The sequence below is a fragment of the Eleutherodactylus coqui genome, chromosome 4 (assembly GCF_035609145.1).
Source record: "Eleutherodactylus coqui strain aEleCoq1 chromosome 4, aEleCoq1.hap1, whole genome shotgun sequence".
NCBI lineage: Eukaryota > Metazoa > Chordata > Amphibia > Anura > Eleutherodactylidae > Eleutherodactylus > Eleutherodactylus coqui.
Window position 1 is genome coordinate 59065560 of NC_089840.1, and position 23048 is coordinate 59088607.

General features: G+C 42.3%; 1 protein-coding gene across 3 annotated transcripts in view; it reads right to left on the reverse strand.

Annotated features, from left to right (window-relative positions):
- The window catches only part of ABR (ABR activator of RhoGEF and GTPase), a 361360-nt gene that overhangs the window by 156712 nt on the left and 181600 nt on the right, over positions 1-23048 (reverse strand). For all 3 annotated transcript variants that reach the window (XM_066599543.1, XM_066599544.1, XM_066599545.1), the window contains one exon: positions 5106-5210. In XM_066599543.1, coding sequence (XP_066455640.1) covers positions 5106-5210 — 105 coding nt within the window. The remainder of the gene's footprint in view (positions 1-5105; positions 5211-23048) is intronic.

Below are 23048 nucleotides of genomic sequence, written 5' to 3' on the forward strand. Positions count from 1 at the left end.
CCCAAATTGCGGAAGCACAGATTAGTTAGCATACTATTAGTTAAAGACAGGAAGCGACAACCAGTTCTGAATACAGAAACATTTCCAGCCTAAACCAATGCATACACATTGAGAGGTTTCCCATAGTATAAAAATTGATCTCAGCAGCCTTAAAACCTAAAAAAAATAAAAAAATTTGAATATACTTCCTTCCCTGCTCTCTGGGCTTATTGCTCCTCCATCCAAGCTTAACCCCCCCCCCCAAGTTTGTGTTTTGCAATTTTTGTGCAATGTGGCTTTAACATTGGAAAGTCCTATTGAAATTTGCTTTAAAAAAAAAAGACGCAACGATGTGCAATCATCAGTGTGCAGGAGCTCTTCGGACATGGAACTTTGAAAATTTTTTTTTTTTTGCGTCCCACTTTTTAAAAAATCAACTTATTTATCCATCGACGTAGTTGTGTGAGGGCTTGTTTTTTTAATGGTACTATTTAATGTACCGTGTAGCGTTCTGAAAGACGTTTAAAAATTTTTTAAGTGGCGTCGAATAGAAAAAAAAAGAAATTTCTCCATTTTTGGGGGGTAGTGAGGGCTTGTTTCTGAGGTGTACACACTGAGGCAAAAATTCTGTGTGCTAGTGCGATAAGTTACCAAATTTAATTTTTTTTTCTGTGTAGTACTTTTAAAAAGTTAGATATCTTTGGGAAAAAAATGAAAATTATATTTTCTGTCCCCATCTTCTGACTGCCATACCTTTTTTGTCTATCGCCATAGTTGTGTGAGGGTTTGTTTCCTGTGGGACGTTCTATAGTTTCTATTGGTACTATTTTGGTGCGCATATGACTTTTTGATCACATTTTGTTAAATTTTTTCTTGAAAACAGGGGGACCAAAAAAAGTGCAATTCTGGCGTTGTGCGTATTATTTTTCACGGGATAAATAATGCATTACTTTGATAGATCGAATTTTTATGGGTGTGGCGATACCAAATCTGTGTATTTGTTTTGATCTTTTGTTTCAACATTTAATGCTTTTGGTGGTTTTTTTTTTTAAATCACTGTTTTTTTAACTTCTTTTTAACATTTTTTTTTTTTAGTCCCCATAGGGAACTTGAACTTTTGATCGCTTGATCATTGCCTGATGTGATCTGACAAGCATTCAACTCAATAGGTCGTGACAGCACTAGGGGAAAGGGGGATTTCAGAAGGCCCCAGGCGACCATGGCATCTGAACGGCACCTCAAGATCTCATCGGGGGGTGGAGTCGTTTGGGATCCTGCAAAACTGGTGGTGGGGGTGGGGGGTGTTCAGTGTTAACAGCCGCGATCATTGTCAGCTGTGGGAAACTGCCGTTACCCGCATTGCATGAAGCAGGATCGGCTCCTGATCCCCCTCCGTACAAACCCCAAGTCACAGGCATTAAGCGTACGTCCCGTGTTGTGGAGGGGTTATAATTAGGTTCTGTGAGCTTATCGTAGCTTCCGACAGTGTTGGCTTAAATGCTTTTCCTCTGTTTAACAGAATGCGTGGCTGCCCTATATACTGCGATGAAACGATAAGAGGTGCAGAGACAGCAATCACATCAGGGTCCTTGTGCTTGACAGAGCCAAAGACCCATCGGTCACATGAGGCTGGCCATACAAATGGCATTAAAGGGGTTTTCCAGGTTATTTAATATTGCTGACCCACCCTTAGCCAAATCAGGTGATCCTCAGGTCTGCTGTCAATGCAGTAAAGCCGAGCAACTGCATTGGTGGTCAGGGCCAGAAGTGTAATAGACTGCTTCACCCCCCTAGAAATAAATGGGAGCAAAGCCTTTTATTACAATTCTGGCTCTGACTGCAGTCAGGTGGCAGAAGTGTAATAGAAGGCATCACTCCCATTGAATTCATTGAGAGGGAAGTAGTCTATTACACTTCCAGCCCTGACCACACATGTCGATGTCTGGGTCCGCTGCATTGACAACGGGCCATAGAATTAGCGGAGATCACGAGTAGTGGACCCTCATCGATCAGCCATAAGTCCACGGAAATTCACCTTTAATTTCCAATTTTGACCACTTCAAGGATGATTGCCTGAAAGAAACCCATGAACAAATGTTCATGATGGCTAATGGCATCTATAGCCTACCAAAGATATAATCCGCTGTGTTGAAAAATGTTGCCTTAGATACATTTAAATAGGTATTTAGACAAATTCTCTCTTTAACTCAGGTCGCCAATATGTAAAAATAATAAATCAGTTCATACTTATACCTCTCCCTGCCGGCAGTCTCTAATGTAATGTGCTGCTTACAGGCTGCAGCAGCATCCAGTTTATGTGACATCACAGACTGTAGCAGCCAGAAAGTAATAAATCCCAGTGCTCCAATGGTCAAACAGGCTCAAAATACTGGCATAAAATAAAAAGAACTCCAAATAAGGAGACCCCTCCCACCGACCCCCAAAATTCAGGTGTACTATAATGTAAACTCAAAGCTGTGTCTTAGGATCCAGGCCCATAGAGATTCACAGAAGAGGTAAAGATGACAGCAACTTGGTGCAAGTAAAAACTTTTTTATTCCTCCAGACGTAAAATACAACGTTTCGACCCTTAGCAAGTCTTTTTCAAGTCTGTTGGATTGGTCTCTCTGGATTGTGACCAAAATATGGTGGCGGTGCAACCTACCCGTCCAGCCCTATTTGGGTGAATGTCATGCTGTTAGCATCCATATTTGATATCTCAGGCCCATAGAGATTGAATGAAACCATTTACTTATGGTGCAAATAGAATTAGGAGTGCAGCGCATTTCGGAGGACAGAGTCTTGTGCATTTATGACTGAGGTAGTTTCTCCTTCGGACGCCCTATTGACACTCTCCTTTATTGGATGTCCTAAATGTTGAGGGTCCAGTTTGGAGAACTTTTCATTTTATTTATATTTTAAGCCTTGGAGAACTGTCCTTGTTTTAATTGTGTTGCAGCCAATGACGGAGCCCAGAGATCTCACAAAAAGTACATGGTTACCGGGCATCAAAAATAAAAAGATTCTGTAACCATATTCCTATATGATGAAACCCACAAACTATTTTGTTCGATAAGGGAAAAAGGCTTATAGACAGTCATTTATGTATCATGGTGGCCTGTTAATAACCGGTGAAAGACAGCACCTCATTTCAGACCCATAGGAACCATCGTCTTCATGTGATGAATATATTCTGCCTGACAGTAAACTTCAATGTACTCAAATCACCATTATGACATCATCATACATGTTTGGCTATTGGTGTATCACATCTATGACGTATGTATCGGAGATGGTGCCCTATCCTCCTCCTTAACTACCTCATTGTCTTCTCTACATATTCCAATGGAGAACTACACCTACATACACAAACCCCGCCTTCTAATATTATAAACCCTACCTGTAACCAAGTTGGTATAGGTCTTACTTGTCTAGATATAGGGACAAGCTATGAAGTCACCACATCTATATATACCCAAAAGACGTCTACCCAAGCCATGTATCTTGGACTGTTTCCTTACTATAAAAGCCGATGTACGATTGTGTCACTAAGAAACCTATCTTTGCTCAAAGTAACATTAGGGTAATTCGGTAAAAGTTCACATAGGTCCTAGTCAATCCTCAGTAGCCCCCAGTGTAATGTCAAAATCTCAAAAACTGACCGACTCCTACCATCAAAAATTCTAATCAGACAAATAAGATTATCCTGATCATCTTTAAGTCAGGATGTCAATAAAGTAGTTCCATCTTTTCTAAGTGCATGCTCATAGACATCATTCGGAATAGAATAAGGATATCCTCTTTCAAGAAACTGATATGTGAGATTCTAAGCTCGACTTTTGAAGTCCACCATAGAAATACAATTCCACCTAATACACATGAATTGGCCCTTAGGAATACCCTTCCTGAACTAAGTGGATGGTGACTATACCTCCTTAATAAGTTATTGGAAGAAGTCTGTTTCCAAAAGGTGGTCACTAGAGTTGAGCGAACATACTCTGCTGAGCTTGATGCTCGTCCGACTATTAGCGTACTTGATGGTGCTCGTGTCTCGAATGAGCATCAAGCAGTGTTCGACCCTGCCCCAGTTTTTGGCTCCTCCCCGCTGTGACGTGCCTGTTTCGGCCCCTCCCTGCAGCGACGCAGCTTGCGTCATTGGCAAATTTTTTGTCAGGAGGGAGAGGGAGATGAACCGAGGGGGGAAAAAAAAAAAAAAAGCTCGGGGCCTGGCGTCCCACATACAAAAATGCTCGAGTCTCCCATTGTAGTCAATGGGGTTCGTTACTCGAGTAGAGCTCTCGAATTTTACGAAAAGCTTGACTCTAATAACGTGGACTCGAGCATTTGGGTGCTCGCTCATCTCTAGTGGTCATCCACCCCAACTTTTTTGATCATAACATCCAAAAAAGGTAGACATAAATCATGAATATCACGGGCAACGGATAAAACCGGTGATTAATCTCATAGGGTCCAGAAGTCACTCCGCCTCCAAAACCTACGTCTTTTTGATGCAGTTTTTCACATACAACAGCATGCAAAATTTGCCCCGTCAATGGGCAAAATCAACAGGCTGAATTTCGACGTGGAAAATCTAGTTTCCACATCAAGAAGTGATAGGTCACTTCTTGATGCGGAGACGCAGAGAAATGTGATTTTCCACATGCAGATTTTTGCTCATTGACAAGACAAATTTCGCTTACGGATCCGTGCAAAGAAGTGCATACGGCTTTTAGAGGCAAAATTCAAGTGAAATTTTTGCATAGTGAACTCCACAGTGTGAACAAACCCCGTCAACAAGACTCAACTGGGGAGCTATTTTGGGGGGTTTCGAGCGGAGTATTTATGTACTATAATTTGGGAACATATATGTGAGTGCATATGGTTTGTTTGTTTTTCCAGAGCTTTATGTCTAATATAGTATATTATCTTAACAGGAGGCTCCTCAGTAGGGATATTTAAAATATCGATATACCATACTGATGTGATAATGGCTTACAGTAAACAGAACATGACTTGAGATTTTCTCTCCCTCCACCAGTAAGACACAACTTCCCGTAAACTAATTATTCAACAGATGATGAAGTGATATATTATTACTGTTCATAAATATATAATGATCTCCTTACCAAAAGCAGTGCTTCCAACTGGTTAATATAGATCTCCTCACTTGCCAGGACCCCAGACAGGACAAGTTTTCTCATTAACAGCCCTTTATCAGATTCGCTTTCTCCCTGTAAAAAAAAAAAAGAGACAATATTTACATACAGGTTGGAAACGTAACAGTGTTATAAATATAAAACCATCAATAAAATGCTCCATAGCACTGAGCAGATATTAGATTATAAGGAGTGATCAGCAACCCAGTACAACAAAGATAAGAACTTGGCTGCTATGAGTAAAAACCTGTTTTTTGGGGGAGTTTGATACGAGTAAACTGGAACAATCATGAATTTTTAACGCGTATCAATAAATTGGATTTTTGACCTTTATTATTTTTTTCTGGTGCTAGACTTCACCCATGCTGTTACTACCATTCAGGTAGCCCTCGAAGAGCTTAAGAAAGCTGTGAAGGTAATATTGCCCTAGCTTAGGTCAGTCCAGTTTACTTTACTCATGGCCTGTGGTTACATGCATAGAACTCTCCATCTTATCAGGTACCAATAAGTTAGCAAACAATAGAGTTGGAATTATCCTAAGGCTAAAGGCACACAGATGTACTTTCAGGCTGTGCGCTGTCCATGGAATTCCAAAGTAGTACACAGCTCCATTATATAGCCTAGAAGGCTATACACGAGTCATTTTTCTCATGGATCAATGGCTCTCGTGAAAAAATTTATAGTATGTCCTATTTCAGTCGGTTTTCACATACGAATGAAGGTATTCAATGTGCAGGGTTCATGTAGATTGAACAGCACATGGAAGTTGCACTTGAGTCAACATTGTGATGCAGCAGCAAAAAAAAGGCACACACAATTCTGGGATGTATTAAGAGAAGCATAGAGTTTAGATAACGTGAGGTCATTATCCCCCTCTACTCTTCCTTAGTCAGACCTCATCTGGAATACTGTGTCTAGATCTGGGCACTCAGATTTTAAAAGGACATTGACAAACTGGAGCAAGTTCAGAGAAAAGTTACCAAGATGGTGAACGTCTGCAAATTATGTTTTATGGGAAATGGGTAAAGGATCTGGGAATGTTTAGCTTGCAAAAAAGAAGGCTGAGAGGATACTTAATAGCCGTCTACAAATATCTGAAGGGCTGTCGCAGTGCAGAGGGATCTGCCCTATTCTTATCTGTACAAGGAAAGACTAGAAGTAATGAGATGAGACTGAAAGGGAGGAGATACAGATTAGATATTAGAAAAAAACTTTCTGACAGTGAGGATGATCAATGAGTGGGACAGGTTACCACGGGAGGTGGTGAGTTGTTCAATGGAAGTGTTCAAACAGAGGCTGGACAAATATCTGTCTGGGATGATTTAGTGAATCCTGCACTGAGCAGGGGGTTGGACCAGATGACCCTGGAGGTTCCTACCAACTCTACTATTTTATGATTCTATACTTTACATTACAAGCATGTGCCTCTAGCCTAAGGCCCAATGCACACGGCCGTATTTGCACTGCGGAATCCCAAATACAGCCCATAAGACATGCATTGAAAAATGCATTTCCAGCCCACGAGGGGAAATCCACTGCTATAGTCCGCTCGTGTGGTGGAAATCGCAGCATGTCCTATTTCAGTGTAAGCCTCACACAGGCTTGCACGGCCACGTCATCACTGATGCGGCGGCTCTGTACTGCGCATTTGCGGCACAGCCACAGCGCAGAGTGAAGACGCAGGACAGGTAAGCCGGAGGTCCCTGCAGGAGCACAGATTCGCATCCCACGAGAATCTTGCGTTCGGATTCCGACCCAGCCGTCTGCATTCTGCCTAAGGCCGTCAATACATTTTAGACTAGGTTTCAGTGTGCTCCCAAAACTTTACCTTTCCAAAAAAGTCATTATGATAGAACTCTGAAATAAAATTTAGGCTCTCATTAAACAGAAACCACCTAAGTTTCCATTCTGGCATTTGTGTCAGACAGAAAAGTGCTATCAACTCCGCTATTCTGTCTGGCAAAAATGCCAAAAAACAACACAAAAATGTCAAATGGAAACCTTACTGGTTTCTGTTTGACGAAAAAACCTATTGATCCATTCAGGGTTTTGTCTGAACGTGGTTTTCAGCAATTCAGGCGGAATCCCGGGACAGAATGGCCTTTTTACACGAAACAATTCAAAAACCCTCTCTGGATTCCTCCATTCATTGATAGCTCCTGTGATAAACCCTGGGATGACTGTTGGGCACTGAGTCAGACCAAACTTTGGTTCTCAATGCCCTGGATAGGCTGTCAAACTTTATTTAAGCACAGGACCTCCTCTCCACTTTGTAAAAAAAAAAAATAGTGCAAAGATCTACTTAGAAAAGCAGTCTTTACAATCTTGGAAATGGTAACTAATTAAGTTGCGTTCCAAAAAAAATTGTCAAAACAAGCTAAATTGAGCTATGACTGTTCGGTTTAAAAGCGAGCCACAGAAACAACGAATAAGAATCGTTCCCTTTCATTAGTTGTTCAGTTTCACCAGAACTAAAAATAGTCATTGGCTCATTCACTTCTCGTTTCGTTTCAACCGTTCCCAATCAGTGTTTGACATAGGAATGTGCAAATAAGGGAAATGGAACAAGACCTCTGCAGCACCACCTATTGGAAGGCAGCATTCCTGCAAGTCAATCTTAGAATCTTTATACAAGCCTTGTAACAATGACTGGAAATTGAAAGCCAAGCCAGAATCCATACAGAGACAGCTGGTTCAGGGTGTTTGCCCCTCATCAGTGTGCAGTAGCTTTCTGGGTTGGCTAGCGAGAGGCCTGTGATGTGGGTCATTAACGGTATCTTTTCTCCTTAGGGTGAGCACCTAGAAGGGGAGTGAGTGGCGAGACTTATAAGGCCATTCATGCTCCTCTGGGTAATATGCAAATAAGGGAGATGAAACAATACCTCTGCAGTGCCACCTATTGGAAGGCAGCATTCCTGCACATGGGAAAGTGAAACACTGAACGAGAAGTGAGCGATGATATGCTTGTCTAAACACGCTGAATGAGTGCGAATGAGTTAGCGTTGAGGCCACTCGCTCATTCAAACGATAATTGGCTCGCCTAAAAGTTGCATTACTTCCCCACATAAGTTCCAGCTTTTGCACAACAGTTATCTGCATGTCAGATCATGGAATCATAAGCTACTTCAAACCATGGCAAATTCATGCTCATCAAAAATGCTTTAATGGGGTCTCACTACTCCACAGGCTGGAATCAAGCCAAGGAATGACTTTCCTACATAGACTTTTAGGCGATTCTTAAAGCAAACCCTGAACATTTCAACCACAAAGTGATCTCCTACAGACGGCATAATGCATGTTGGAGAAGAACAGACCTTCTGCATGACATGTCTAGGACATGCTTGGAATGGGTATATATGACAAATTGTATGCAAATTACTGGAACCTTACCTAAATTTGCAAATGAAATACAAAACATGTCTGTAAGTGGGTAAAACATACGCAGCGAGAGTTTTCCAGTTCTAAAAGAGAAGCCCTTGAAAGATTGAGATACTGATAATTGACTGCAGAGATGTCAGGCCGCCCTCACACCAAACAATGTGCTGCGGAAAGTTTCCCTTTTATATACTAGAATCTTTTTTTTTCCTGTTCATTAAAAAAAGAAAAGTACGAGTGTGCATTCCCAGAACAGTGAGAAGGCAGCATTAGTCCAAAATGTATTAAGCATGGTCGATTTTTCTGATTAATTAATATTTTCATTGGTTGAAAACGTTCTCTCGGGATATTTACAGAAGTAATGGAGATTTGACGGTAGAATTTTTGTAGAATTTACAAAAATTGTGCAAAATGTTTCCTAAACTTCCTAATGGCATAACACATATGGCCCAACTAGGTAGGCATGTTAGGGTATGTGAGCTCATGGGGGAAATTTTCCTCGCACGTCAACGGCACACGGCTTCATTGGTGCCAATTTTGTTGCCAATTTTCACAGCAGATTTCACTGTCTTGCAATGAACAAAACATTCCGTAAAAACTCACCGCTATTCTGCGCCACCTAGAGCTTGCTGAAGATTTGAAAAACCGCACCATGACTACATTCCACTGTGAATGGGGTTTGGTAAAACCTAGTTACTTACATTTCACTGTACTTTTTTTTTTTTTTTGGTAGAATTTTGGTACACACTCCACAGCAAAAATTGAGCAACAATTCTGATGTGTGTGAACTCACCCTTAGATACACATCCCTCTTCCTTAGGTGCATGCCATGGATGGAATACATGTACACCAATAATTTGCGCGAGAAAATAGTGAAACATCTCTCTGCCGTAACACTACACTTTACATTAGTGAGATGTAAAAAAAAAAAGGGTAGAAATTTGCTAAGTCTTTGGTCTGTAAATTCCCCTTCCTTTTTGTACTACTACCGTAATTCTATTCACTTACATGGCGAAATAAAGAAGTAGAACTTGTATGTAAAGAGACTGGGTCAATACAAAATGTCCTAATGTTGAAATAAACTTTTATGGGGGGTTTTTGGCAATTTTTTCCCCCAATTTTCCAAGTCACTATGAATATTAGAAAAAAATGATAAAACATTCTACAAAACGCTGCAGTTTCCATACTGACCACTGAGCCTAATGGTCTCACACTTCCTAGGCTACCGACACACTTGCCGTGTGTCTGAGTTATACCCGAGAGGCTTAGGCATACTCTGCATTGGACACCTCTCTGGCTTTCACACCGACATGTATTTTGCATGTGCTAATCCTCAACCATTATACAGACAGTATAATGAGTTTTTTCATGTCGGCTATTGGTCTGCATGCAAAAAAGGGTAGCATGCATAGTCCCATAGGCTATAATCTGTCTGTGCGCTGTCATCTGGACCTTTGTGAGTTGTACTTGGTCATCTTACAAAGCGGAGACCTCCATTATAAGTAACCAAGTACCTTTCAATCTCCCTTTCTACATTATTCATAAATAGTACATCTACAGTACTATTACTATAGCATTTTTCATGTTTTTTGCAGTCCTATTGGAAACCCATAAAGGAGTACCAGAGATATGCGATGTGCGACACACAACTAGTTAAGCCCGGCTCTCTCCAGCTGAACCCCTTTGGCAGACCGAACAAGAACGTTTACTACATACAAACAATTTACAGTATGCCAGCCAATGCAAACCGACCAACGTAATGAGAACAATCACAATAGTAGAACAGTACATTACTTCATGAAGGAAACAGGAAGTTGACGAAATTATCAACGCTGACGGCCAAATTCAGGAAAACATCTATTGTCAGCAAAAGCGCAAAGGATGACCAAGTAATCTAGAAAAGTGAACATGTCTGAACCCATCATACTAGTTTTATTTCGCTCTGTGCCTCACAATTTGGTTGATTTCACATCTGCATTGGAACTTCCGGCTGGAGGTTCCATCACAGATCTGGCTCAAAATAATGGCAGCGCTTTTTCTTGCATCCAAAAACCAGGCAGGTTGGCGGAAAGTGGGACGATCCCATTTAAGTAAATAGGAGCTGCCAGGCACTGTTTGGTTCCATCCAGAAACAGAACTATTCGGCTACGGGGATTCCCCCTTTCATTCTTCCCGAGGCTGACTCATCGAACCCCTGGGGTTTGATCGAGCCCAGGTTAAGAACTAGTCTAAATTTATAACATTAGTTGGCTTAGTTTGAACCAAAAATTACACCAAAACCTTGTTGCATTTTTGGGCACAATTTACGCCTTGCCTCTTTATTTAAAAAGTCTGAAAAAGTTCCCCAAAATGTCAAGGGGAATGTCTTCTGGCAGGTCTCAGACTCAGACTGGTTGGAAGGGACCTCCAGGGTCATCAGGTCCAACCTCCTGCTCATTGCAGGATTCACTAAATCATCCCAGACAGATGTCTGTCCAGCATTTGTTTGAACCCTTCCATTGAAGGAGAACTCACCACCTCCAGTGGTAACCTGTTCCACTCATTGATCACCCTCACTGTCAGAAAGCCTTTTCTAATATCTAATTTGTGTCTCCTCTCTTTCAGTTTCATCCCATTGCTTCTGGTCTTTCCTTGTACAAATGAGAATAGAGCTGATGCCGATCAGTCATTGGCTACATTCATACTATGTTTAGCACCCCCACCCCGCTTAAGTGGTTCCATCCCAGACATTATCTGAATGGCGGGCAAATATTTGCGGTTTTCATCTCTGTTCTACTAATCACAGTCTATGGAGCCATTCAGTCATCTATGTGGACACAGTTTTCAATGGGAGCCCTGGGATGCAAGCCCTAAACAGAGTTGTGCACGCAATATGAATCTAGTGTTACAGATCAAAGATTATTTCCTGACTTAATATCTCTAAATCAAAAACAAGCACAGTGTGTGATAGATAAGTCCCCAGTAACGGCACATATAAGGCTACAGTCATCTTTTCCATTTGCTTTGTATACCAGGACATGACTTTCCTGCTTTCAGCAGAGGGTAAGGGTGTGTAAGAATGGGAACGTCTCCATGCCAGTCATTTTACAACATTAAAACAAAAATTTTTAAATATCCTCGATTTGCAGCCGGAGGAAACTAAACCCCACCCAGGTCTTGTCTCACCATGTTTAAGAGCACATTTACAATAATTAAAAACGATAGTGCTGCTGAAAAGGAAGAGAAAAACACTCGATCCTGTGTAATTAAATGAAATGCTGCTAGGACAAGACGTTCTCCGGGGGATCTTTTGTTTGTACAAATGGCGATAGTTACTCTACATGGAGTAACTAAAACTGCCATCAAAGATGACAAAAGAAGATGGAACCAACGAATGTAACGACGTCTCAATGTCCTATATTTTTTTCCCAAGAAGCATACTGTGCCCTCACCACACCTGCTTTTCTATGTCCAACTCAGAACCCCCATAGTTCTGTTGTCATCTACAAGAAACCACCGCATGTATGATGATATCCGGTCGGGTATGAATGCATACAGGCTCCATATGTTATCCTGTGGCACATTTGCCCACAGATGTTGTAACTGAGCCACTAGATCCCGCACACTCAGTCTGCAGAAGCTGGTGTCCCAATTGGTCCCATAAATGCTCAATCAGCAATAAATCGGCGGACTGGGCAGGCCAAGGAAGTATGGCAACCCGATTGAGGCATTCCTAGGAAACCTAGGAATGGGCAAGCATCATCATGCTAAAAAATGCATGCTGATATGCCTGCCATGAGAAGCAACATATGTGGCCGAAGATTTTATGGAGCATATCACTGAGCTATTAGTGTCCCTCATAGCGATTCGAGGCCTTACAGACTATCATATGCGACGGCTCCACAGATCACCACACCAGCAATTGGGGTACTGTGTCGCACCACAGCAAAAGCAGGATTGATGTGCCCACCATGAGGCCTAAATACTCTAACACAACCTTCCTCAGTTCCTAGAGAGAACCAGGGATTTGTTGCTACGGTTCCAGTCCGTAGCAGTTCAGGTTTCTCATTCACTACACCAAGGCAAATGAACGTGACAGTGTCGGGGTGTTAATGGCAGGATATGTAATGGGTGCCGTGATACCAAATTTCCTTCTGCTAAACGCTGGGAAATGGTCCTGGCAGAGTCTGTAATGAAGGTGCCACCTGTGTCTGGATGGTGGATGACGAAACTACTGGACCTTCTTGTGCTTGTTGGCAAATCAAACAATCCTCTACTGGTGGTCTATCTAGGTTGTCCAGAGCCTCTTCACAGTGTGTGAATGCCTTTACGTAACCACTGCTCCCAACAACTCCCAACAGCTTGGCCAGAATGGCCTAGATGGCGGGCAATTCATCAAAATGACCATCAAGCTTCTCTTAATCCAATAATGCACCTCTTCTTAAAGTCTGTTAACTGGGTAAAAGGGCTTTTAGTGCATCGCAGAAGTGTCTAGAGGTCAACAATCTCTTAGCAAGAGTTACACAAAAGTAGCCTTAGAGAGCCTTTGTATGGGCCAACGGGGAAAGTACTTTTGCAGCCTCTGGTGGCAAGACCCCGTGTCTCATCAGACCACAATTGTAATCCAAACTACATGTCTGGTTTTGCAGCAATCTGAGATTTGTACCTGGGTGCGTTTTTTCTTTTTTGGTCAAGGAGTGTAAGACGCCTAATATGTATGGCAGCCACAGACTTTCCCCTTAATGGTAGATGTCAAGGAAAAGGTGGATTAGGGATTCTGGACTTCAACATGCCTGATCATGCGTTTCTGTAAGAGAAGTCACTGCCAGAGGAGTCCAGTTGAGACTTTCTCCCGTTGAAAACACTTATAAGCTCAGCCGAGCCCATGTGGCCACTTTTAGAAGAATGCAGTGTGACCTATAACATCACTGCACAAGGCAAAGGGACGTTTTCATCAGCTTTACATGAGAGTATAATGGAAAGATACGGTCTAGAGATAGATTTAAAGAGCGCCAGACAATTTGCATTGATGGAGGAGAGTAGACCAGACTTGGTGCAGTTTTTATCTGACCATTTTCATGTGGAGAAAGAAAACCCAAGATTTGAAATGTTTTATTTTAAAAGTTTAATAATTGCGCCAACTTATTCCACAGCGCTTTCAAAGTATGGGGGAGCACAAACAATACAACTATTACATGCTGTATACAATTATTTAGAGAGAGACGGGGTGGGGGTGATACAGGAGGTACAGGGGCAGGAGATGGGGCATGGGGGAACAAACAGTACGAAGATTACGTGTGGTATTTCGTCATTAAGGGGGAAAAAAACGGTTAGGGGGGGCGATAAGGAGGTACAGCAGCAGAAAATGGGTACGATAGGCAAAATGAAAAGTGTGCGGGACCAAAGAGAGGGGCATGTTGTGGGGAGTGGGGGATTAGATCAGGAGATTTGGTATGCCTCCCTGAAGAGGTGCGTCTTTAAGGCGCGTCTGAAGTTTGTGCACTGGGTATTGTCCAGATGTTTTGGGGTAGTGCGCTCCAGAGGATCGGTGCTGCTCTAGTGAGGTCCTGGAGGCGAGCAGGTGTGGATCGAATTAGAGCGGCGTTTAATCTAAGTGTGTTGGCTAATCACAGTGCGCAGTTTGGGTGATATATGGACAGAAAGGAGCCGAGGGAAGGTGGCGCGGCGTCATAGAGAGCTGTGTGGGTGAGGGTGAGAAGTTTGAATTTAGTTCTGCAATGGATGGGCATCCAATTCAGCAACTGGCATGGTTCAGGGGCGTGTGAGAAGCAGCTGAATAGGAAAAAGAATCTGGCTGCCGCGTTTAGTATGGGTTGGAAAGGGGAGAGTCTGGTGCGGGAAGAGGCCAATCAGCAACGAGTTGCAGTAGTCGAGTCGGGAATGGATGAGGGCAACGATAAGTGTCTTAGCGGGTCCGTGGTGAGGAACAGCCAGATTTTAGCAATACTTCTGAGGTGCAGGTGCCGTGTTCGGGCCACGGATTGGATGTGAGGGTGGGGTGAAGGAGAGGTCAGAATCCAGTGTGACCCCCAGGCAGCGGGCATGCTGTTTGTGGATGGAGATGTTGAGGGGGAAGGTCAGCTGTAAGGCGAAAAGACAAGAAGGTCAGTTTTTGAGAGGTTAAGTTTGAGAAAAAGGGAGGACATAGTAATAGAGACAGCGGACAGTCAGTGATGTTTTGGAGGAATGGTTCAGAGATGTCACGGGAAGAGGTGTATAGCTGGGTGTCGTCAGCGTAGCGGTGATATTGGAGGCCGAACTTGTGGATGGTTTGTCCGATTGGGGCTGTGTAGATAGAAAAGTGGAGGGGACCGAGGACCAATCCCTGGGGGACCCCAACAGCAAGAGGAAATGGAAAGGAGGTAGAGCCAGCGAAGGAGACACAAAGAGCGGTCAGACAGGTAGGAGGAGAACCAGGAGAGAGCAGTGTCCTTTAGGCAGATAGAGCGAAACATAGCGAGGAGGTGGTAGTGGTCAACAGTGTCAAATGCAGCAGAGAGGTCAAGGAGAATTAGTAGGGAGTAGTTTGCTCTCAACTTCGCCATCATCAGGTCATTTGATACTTTTGTGAGGGAGGTTTCGGTCGAGTGTATGGGGCAGAAGCTGGACTGGAGGGGGTAGAGAACGTTAGAAAGGGGGTAGAGAAAGCATGTGAGGTGGGAATAGACTAGGCATTCTAATAATTCGGAGATAAAGGGGAGGTTTGAGATGAGTCGGTAATTGACAGCATCAGTCGGTTCAAGGTTTTTTGGTGTTTTTTTTAGCCGAGGGGATATGATTGAGTGTTTGAATGAGAAAAGGAATATGCCTGAGATTAAGGAGAAGTTGAATATGGTGGTGAGGTGGGTAATTTTCTATCTTAATGGACAGAATGAACTAGAATACATCAAGATATTGAGGCCGCTCGCTGGTGTCAGCTGTGTCATGACCGCCCAATGTCTTCAAAAGGATTAAATCCGTCTTTGACCTCTTTGCTACTTCCCATCCTCCACGATTGAAGTAACTGCTGCATTTCCAACATCATTTATGCCATTCCCAGAAATGGAAGCCACAAACCTAACTAGAGAACAGACATGCATTCACTTAGCTAAATATACTTGTGGCTTAATGAAAGTGATGGAAAACCTTCCAGTGAATCCTCTAATGTTTGTATCTAAACTGGTGCTCGGCATTTGTGGTATAGAGATTAAAAGGACGAAAAGAAAAGGTGAGCCGCCTCCATGAAGATCCAAGAACTTCCTTTATACTAAAGCCGATACATTCCATATCATACATATATCAACTACAAGTAAATGTCGGATTTAGGCTTTTCTGAACCTGCCCTTTTATTTTGTATACTTGACATAATTACTAGCTTTATACTATTATGACAATATTCTGTGTGGACACTAAAAATAAAGCACATAATAAACTATAAATATACCATTAAAAATCCCACTTGTGTGAAGTATTGATAATACATTCAGCCATTTATTCATTACTAAAGTCAGTATGGTAGCTACAGAGGACCAAGAGTTCTGTTTTATGGTATCTTAGGCAAGGCTTCCAGGGTGAAAGTTGTCGCGACTGCAACATGCGGATATCAATAAGTCCAGCGAAGTGGGATTTTTGTGATTTATCGGTCATGGTCACTTACAAATCTTATGTGATCCCATTGACATAAAGGAGATCACAAGGCTACAAAGTAATATTTAGTTGGGTGACCCCCGTGGCGGTTGAAATTGCCAAGTAGCTCTAGCCTGATTCGGCATGCAGTGTCACTGTAGAAAATCTGAAGGATAGGCCGATAATTTATAGGTTAAGCCTTTCCAATCCACTGTGACCTCTGAAAACATTACGATTTAAGGCTGTAGAGCTCTGACGTTGGAAGACGTCCGTCAGGGTTCTCTTACTGTATATTGCCAGCCTCTCTGCTGTCGGAGCCTATCCAACGTGTCACCTCATGCAGTACTGGCTTTAGCCAGCAGATAGCGCCGTTATATAATGGCAGAAAAAGAGTAAGACCCCCTAGGAAAAATAGGATACAAATTTGATTGGAAAGGGTTAATAGATTTTTATGGGTGTCGGATTATGGATCCACAGACTAAGTATCACAGTAGGTCTGGCCTTTCTGTGTTTCGCATATTAATAAACCAGGAAGCTCAGGATGAACATTGCTATAGGTTCATAATACAATAATGCTGCAGCAGGACATAAGTTAAAGCATCCCTCTGGTTTTTGGGCAAAACTCTGTGCTGGGACAAGAGGAGGGGGTATATATTACTGTAGTTTTTCTTCTCTGCCACCCCGACAATCCGCTGTTTTTGGGTCCCATTAGCAGCCATCCAGCATGTGTACTGCTGTCAGATTGGCCTGTGCTACTCATGTGATCACGGATCTGTCCAATCAGAGAGCATATGTAGTGCATTAGTAGTCTAACCGTAGGCAGTCAAAAAGGTTGTATTAGCCATCTAGGATGGCTGAAAATGGGACCTGGAACTAGCAGATTAGAGGAATGGCAGAACACAACTGCAGGCACTGTACCCCATTGTGCCCCAACTTCAGAAGGTCGTCTTTAATGTTAAAATTAAGGGAAAGCAATGCTGCACTTGTATGTATATAGTTTGCATGGTGCCATGAACAGCTGGAGGGTTCAGGCCTCGTAAGTCCTTATCTTGAGAACAGCAAATTGAATAAGGAAATAAATACATTAAAAATATCAGTACAGTAAATTCTAACCACCAGAGGAGGAAGAACTGGCTGCAACATGTACCGACAACCAGTTCCCACAAGCGGAAAGCTTGTCAATTGTTAAAAAGCACTGCCAAACCATCCTCCCGCAGACATTAATTCAGAGGGCCGGTTAGCTACCATTGGGCTGCACCGTTTCTGACGTATCTAAGTAATGTGTTAAATGGATTAATTTCAATAGGAGCAAAGCCCTTCTATTACACTTCCGGCACCAACCCCATTGAGGTTCCCTGTTCAACTGCTCTGAGGATTGGTTAACTGGCAGGGATCCCAAGCGGTAGGCCCCCACTGATCAACTACTGATGACCTATCCTAAGAATAGGTCATCAATAGTAAATTCCCAGGAAACCCCAGAGACAAATGCTACCAAAATAAGCTTGATCTGCAGATAATCTCATATCTGCGGCCATACACTTCACACAGATGACAGCCAAATGTTCATTGGGCTGACCGATACTGCTCCATCACCCCCATAGGCATACATTCTCAGCTTGGCCAAGCGTTCTCGTCCAAACACTATTGGCAGCATCTTATCAACCATTGAAAAAAAGGATTGGGCAAGTTGAGATCCAACTGCCTGATAACCCAGCAGAAGACATCTGCCTTCCGGGAAGAGTCATTATACCCCAATTTACATTGAGCATCACCTTTCGATTTAGGTAACAAATTTGACTGGTGCAACAATAGGATATTTTAGTACTCAATTTCCCACCTAGGAATATATTCAGTGTTCTCATAATTTAAAGGAACTGTCCAGTTATCGGACAACATGGCCCCTATACCACCACATATGTTAAAATAAAAAGAGCAGTACTTGCCCTTCCTTTGCCACAAGGTTCCAGTGCCAAAGCCCCACCGTCCTCCTAATGTTGGTTATGGAAGATGATGTCACAGGAAGTCAGCTGACTGCTGCAGCCAATCCGAGGCTGTAGAGTTACCATTCTAAACTCCTGGCATCATGGTGCCCGGATGTGAGGGCGGATGCCAGGAGAACGAGTGGCGACGCTGCAGTGGTCAAGTGACTTCCTATGACAACTCCTCAACCAACATCGGGAAAATGGCAGGGCTACAGCATTTTATCCCAATGGCAGAGGATGGGTAATACTGCTCTTGGCTATTTTTACACACAGTGGCATATGGGCAATATCGTACGATAACTGGACAACCCAGTGACTACTGCCTTTGTTGTATAAACGCACCACCCACAAAAAAGTTGGCACCCACTGCAAACAATGTTAACATTCTTCCAAACTCGCCACTAACAGTTAACAGCGCAAACATTTCCCATCTACGACTACACATGACATGTCAAGAATGTGATGCATTATTAGCTTTTGACAAACAATGGTGTGTATGCGGAGGGGATGGAAGCACAGGTGTCGTACCGTCCTATGCATGAGCAACGACCGCAAATTACACTGATTCCAGGATATATTATGAATAGCGCAAATCACTGAGAATAAAGAAAGCGCGAACACACAAGCTGGAGGCGAAGTAAATAATGTGTCTAATTAAATGCCACAAAACGTACAATATTTGCCTTTGTTCAATATAATCACTGCGTTGCCCACAGAAACCCAATTCAATGTCACAAAGATCAAAGTCTCCATTTGAAACCAAATGGCAAAAAAAAAACAAAAAAAAAGCGTAGCGTGTGCGATCTACTCATCTCCGTGGAAGATGAATGAGGGCGTTCTACAAGGGGTCTTATTATAGTGCGCCGGCTCTTTGTATAGTGACTTTCCTCCCTTACAGTCATGTAGCCATCACCAGATGTAGTATAATGGGTGCTGCATACACAATAGCAATCAATTCCAGCGATCCCCAGACCCCTCCCCTAATACAAATTAACTTGATGCAAAACACAAAATTCCAAGCTGTTCTGCCAACATTTATTTTTAGGCCTCTGTTGCTGAATTTGAATTGCATGTACAAACATTCAAATGAACGGCGCAAGACGGGGCTGCGGAGCCCAGAACGACTGGCATCCCGGAAAGTGAAGACAAGGGCTTGGGGACTGAAGTATAAAGGATCCAGTGTTCTGCGGTTTTCTACCTGTCCTGTACAGAAGTGGAAAGTTTGGAGGAGCCACGTAAAAATGTGACGAAGGCAGAAGAAAGGAAAGTGGCAAACAGAACGGCCATTGTTTGAGCGCTGACTCAAGTGCTGGCAGGTTCAATGAGGATATTAAGGAGGTTTACACCATTTTCCATAGAAAGCCTCAAAAATTGGCAGGGCAGTGTGAATGCAAGGCAGGTTTTGCCGGTCAGCACTCATGAAGGAGTGCTGGAGACAGAGAGAACATTTAAAAAAAAAAACATAAAAAACAAAACAAAAAAAAAATCACAACTATCATTCAAATATTTATGCCACATGTAAATAATTTCCCTTCTTGTATTACAGCAGACATATCTTTATTTTTTCCATCTATGTAGGTGTATGAGGCCTTGCAGTTTGTGGGACGAGTTCGAGGTTTCATTCGATCCAACTGAGTTCATATTATTATTCTTTATTACTGAATACTGTAAATTATCAATCTTTTTGCTGCAGGACAAAGAAAAATAGCAAGTTCCTCATTTTTGGGGTGAGTGTTGTAAAAAAATTGTATTTTTACAACACTCACCATGTGGTATAAATATTAACCCTATTTTATGCGCAATTACAATTCTGTTTACACTAAATTTCTAAGTGTTTTATTACGTTTTACTACTTTTGCACAATATAAAACTTCATAATACAACTTTCACTGCTTTCCAGCACCGGAGAATCTTTTTTTTTTTTTTTACTTTTTGACCGGCTATATGTTGGCTTGTTTTTTTGGGGGTTTTTTTGTAGGGTGACTTGTAGTTTTTATAGGCACCATTTTGAGATACAAAACAACTTTTTGGGTCTTTTTTATTCCTGTTCTGAGGAAGCAAGATTAACACAAAATGGGTATTTTGGCATTTTCTTTTTTTCCTTTTTTTTTTTTTTTTACTACTAAATGGAATTTACCATGCTGGATAAATAATATAATTTTATAATACATGTTGTTATGGATGTGGCAATATTCATTGTGTGTATTTTTTTTTGTCTGTTTTACCTCTTTCTAAAACATGTTTAAGATGCCAAGGTTAGCAATGACTGCAGCACCTGATTAGATGAGCAAGTCTTCATGTTTTCACTGTTTTGCGGGGGCAGGAGGAGAGGAAAGGGCCCTTATATGTGACAATAAGAGAACAAATATGCTGATGGGGGATGATAAAGCACAGTCCATGCTATCTTTGGGGGGGAAGACAGGAGAATCACAGATCCTTCTTCTCTGCTGCCTGCTCCCCCTTCTGCACACAGATATAACAGCTGTAAATCCAGTATTCCCGACCCTACTTCAAAAGGTGGGAGCTCCGGTTATATTAGTGCTACCAACACGCTTTTGGCGTCCCTTTAAAGCAAAGATTCTTGGATTTAAAACACCCCCAAAGTCACCTCAGGAGCAATAATAGAACTAGAGCCTTTTACTAGCTGCCTTTTCAAATTGAATGAGCTCTGCTTTAGGGCTCGTTCACGTTAGCATTTTGCTTTTACTTTACTTGATTGAAACAAATAAGAAAATATATTTAAAACTCAAGAAAAAAAACAGAAGTGGATCCAGTGGACAGATTTGTTAAAAGAAAGAAGGAAAAAAAAGACCACTTCTATTGCTTTGGTTCAATTACGCTCCATTTTTAAGGCCGATACAACAAAAAAAAAAAAAAAAAGTGCAATGTTACGTCAAATGCTGTAATACAGAAAGAAAGAAGCACCATATGGTTGATTGATTCCCCTGTTGGGCAGTTTTAATAAACAAGATCCAGTTAGATTTGAAAAATATAATTTTAGGTAAAAGTGAGAATACACAGAACATCCGATGTATACCACCCTCAGCAGTGCCGTCTAGCCAGTTCCCCATTATTTGCCTTTCTGGTAGCGTGTGAGACAGGAAGTAAAATACTGACTGGTTTCTTCATTCTAACATCATAAAATTAGAAATCAGTTGCACATCACACTGTCACATTGTTGTGTGTAGGAGGGGGGGGGATTTGAAGTTCTAGGAGTCCAATTGTTTTGGAGTGGCAGCACAGCTTACCATCATAGGCCCCAGTATAGTACTATAATAAGGTCAAATAATACCCCTATGTCATGCACAGGCCCATCAAAATATGGGCCACACCACAGAATAGCATAAAAGTGCAGAAAACCTCATCCACAACAGAACGGCCAAGGATTGGCGCACAGTGTAGGCAACAGAGACTGTCCAGGCCTGCCTACTGGACCATCTAGGCTTAAAGGGGCTGCACCAGAATTACAAGTTATTCGCTATCCATTGGATGGAGATAACTCGCTGATAGATAGGGGTCAAACTACCAAGACTCCCACCAATCCTGAGAATGAGTGTTCCGCGTCTCCAGATTTCCTCACTGCAGACTCACTCTACCCCCGGAGTGAGGAGGAGACTGAGCGGAGCAACTGTTGAGCAACGGCGCTAGTGCTCCAGTCTATTTCAATAGGACTGCTGGAAAGAGCCGAGTAGCGAAAGCTCAGGTATTTCCATTAGCTCCATTGAAATGAATGGAGCGCCGACCGCGCATACTTGGCCAATGCTCCATTTAGCGTGACGTCACTGCAAGCGAGAGGCATCCTTATAGTGATGTCATACTGAATGAAGCGCTCGTCAAGTATGCATCCATGTGGATAGGAGATCACTTTTAATTCTGGTACAACCCCATTAAATGATAAAACCTCAATTATAAAAAGGTATGAGGACATTAGTGCTACAACAGAACCTTTGGAAGGCTCTGTAATTTATTGTTCCCCATTTGGCATTCCCTTTAAGAAAACAAGAAGTGATACTAACCGTCCCATAAACTGCACATTGTCAGTACTGTAGGAGTACGTTCTCAAAGGTAGGAAATGCGGCAGAATGTCTGTAGCGGAATTAACGGTGGAAAATCTGCCGCATTTCCAGTACAAGCGTTGTGGACGAGTATTTAAAAATCCCATCTGACAAAATCTGCAATGTAAATCGACCTGTGCTACAGATTTTAAATCTACAGTATGTCAATTCATGCCGCCTATATTCAGTGTGGCTTCCATCTCTTCAAATTAGGGGGGTGAAATCCGCACCAGTTAGTGTAGATTTGGTGCAAATTTTCCACTGTGAAACATGCCTTTAAGTCTTCCCTCACAATCCCACTATGCTAGCAATGATACTTTGTAGAATAGTAACTTGTGTCAGAAAGGTTCCTGTACATGTAGAATGAAAGTATTTATAGCCCTCATATGATTTGCGTCCTGCATTTATCACTAGTTTTCTCCTCTGCAGGATTTATTTGTAATTTTCAGTTCTCTCTGAGCTGGTGGGAGGAGACTGCTGTTATAAGGTTCTTTATACACTGCATATATAATTTTATAAAAATCAACGAAGAAGAAGAGTCGGTCCAAGGTTTCATCTTCCTTGGAGCCAAAATAGATTGCAACCGGCAATCTGGACCCGAGATCTAGAGATGGATTACACTTGGTGGGAATGCAATGCAATGCAAGAAAGGGAAATGATCTGGAAAAGCAAGGATATTAGCATTGTAACAAAAACCAGACTGGTCAATGCAATCGGCTTTCCCATAACGATGTATGGTTGTGAAAGTTGGACGCTCAGGAAAACAGACAGAAGAAAAATTGATGCGTTTGAACTCTGGTGCGGGAGAAGAATGCTACGGATACCTTGGACCGCCATGACAATTAACACGGTAGTGTTAGATCGCGTCAAACTGAAAATATCACTAGAGGGCAAAA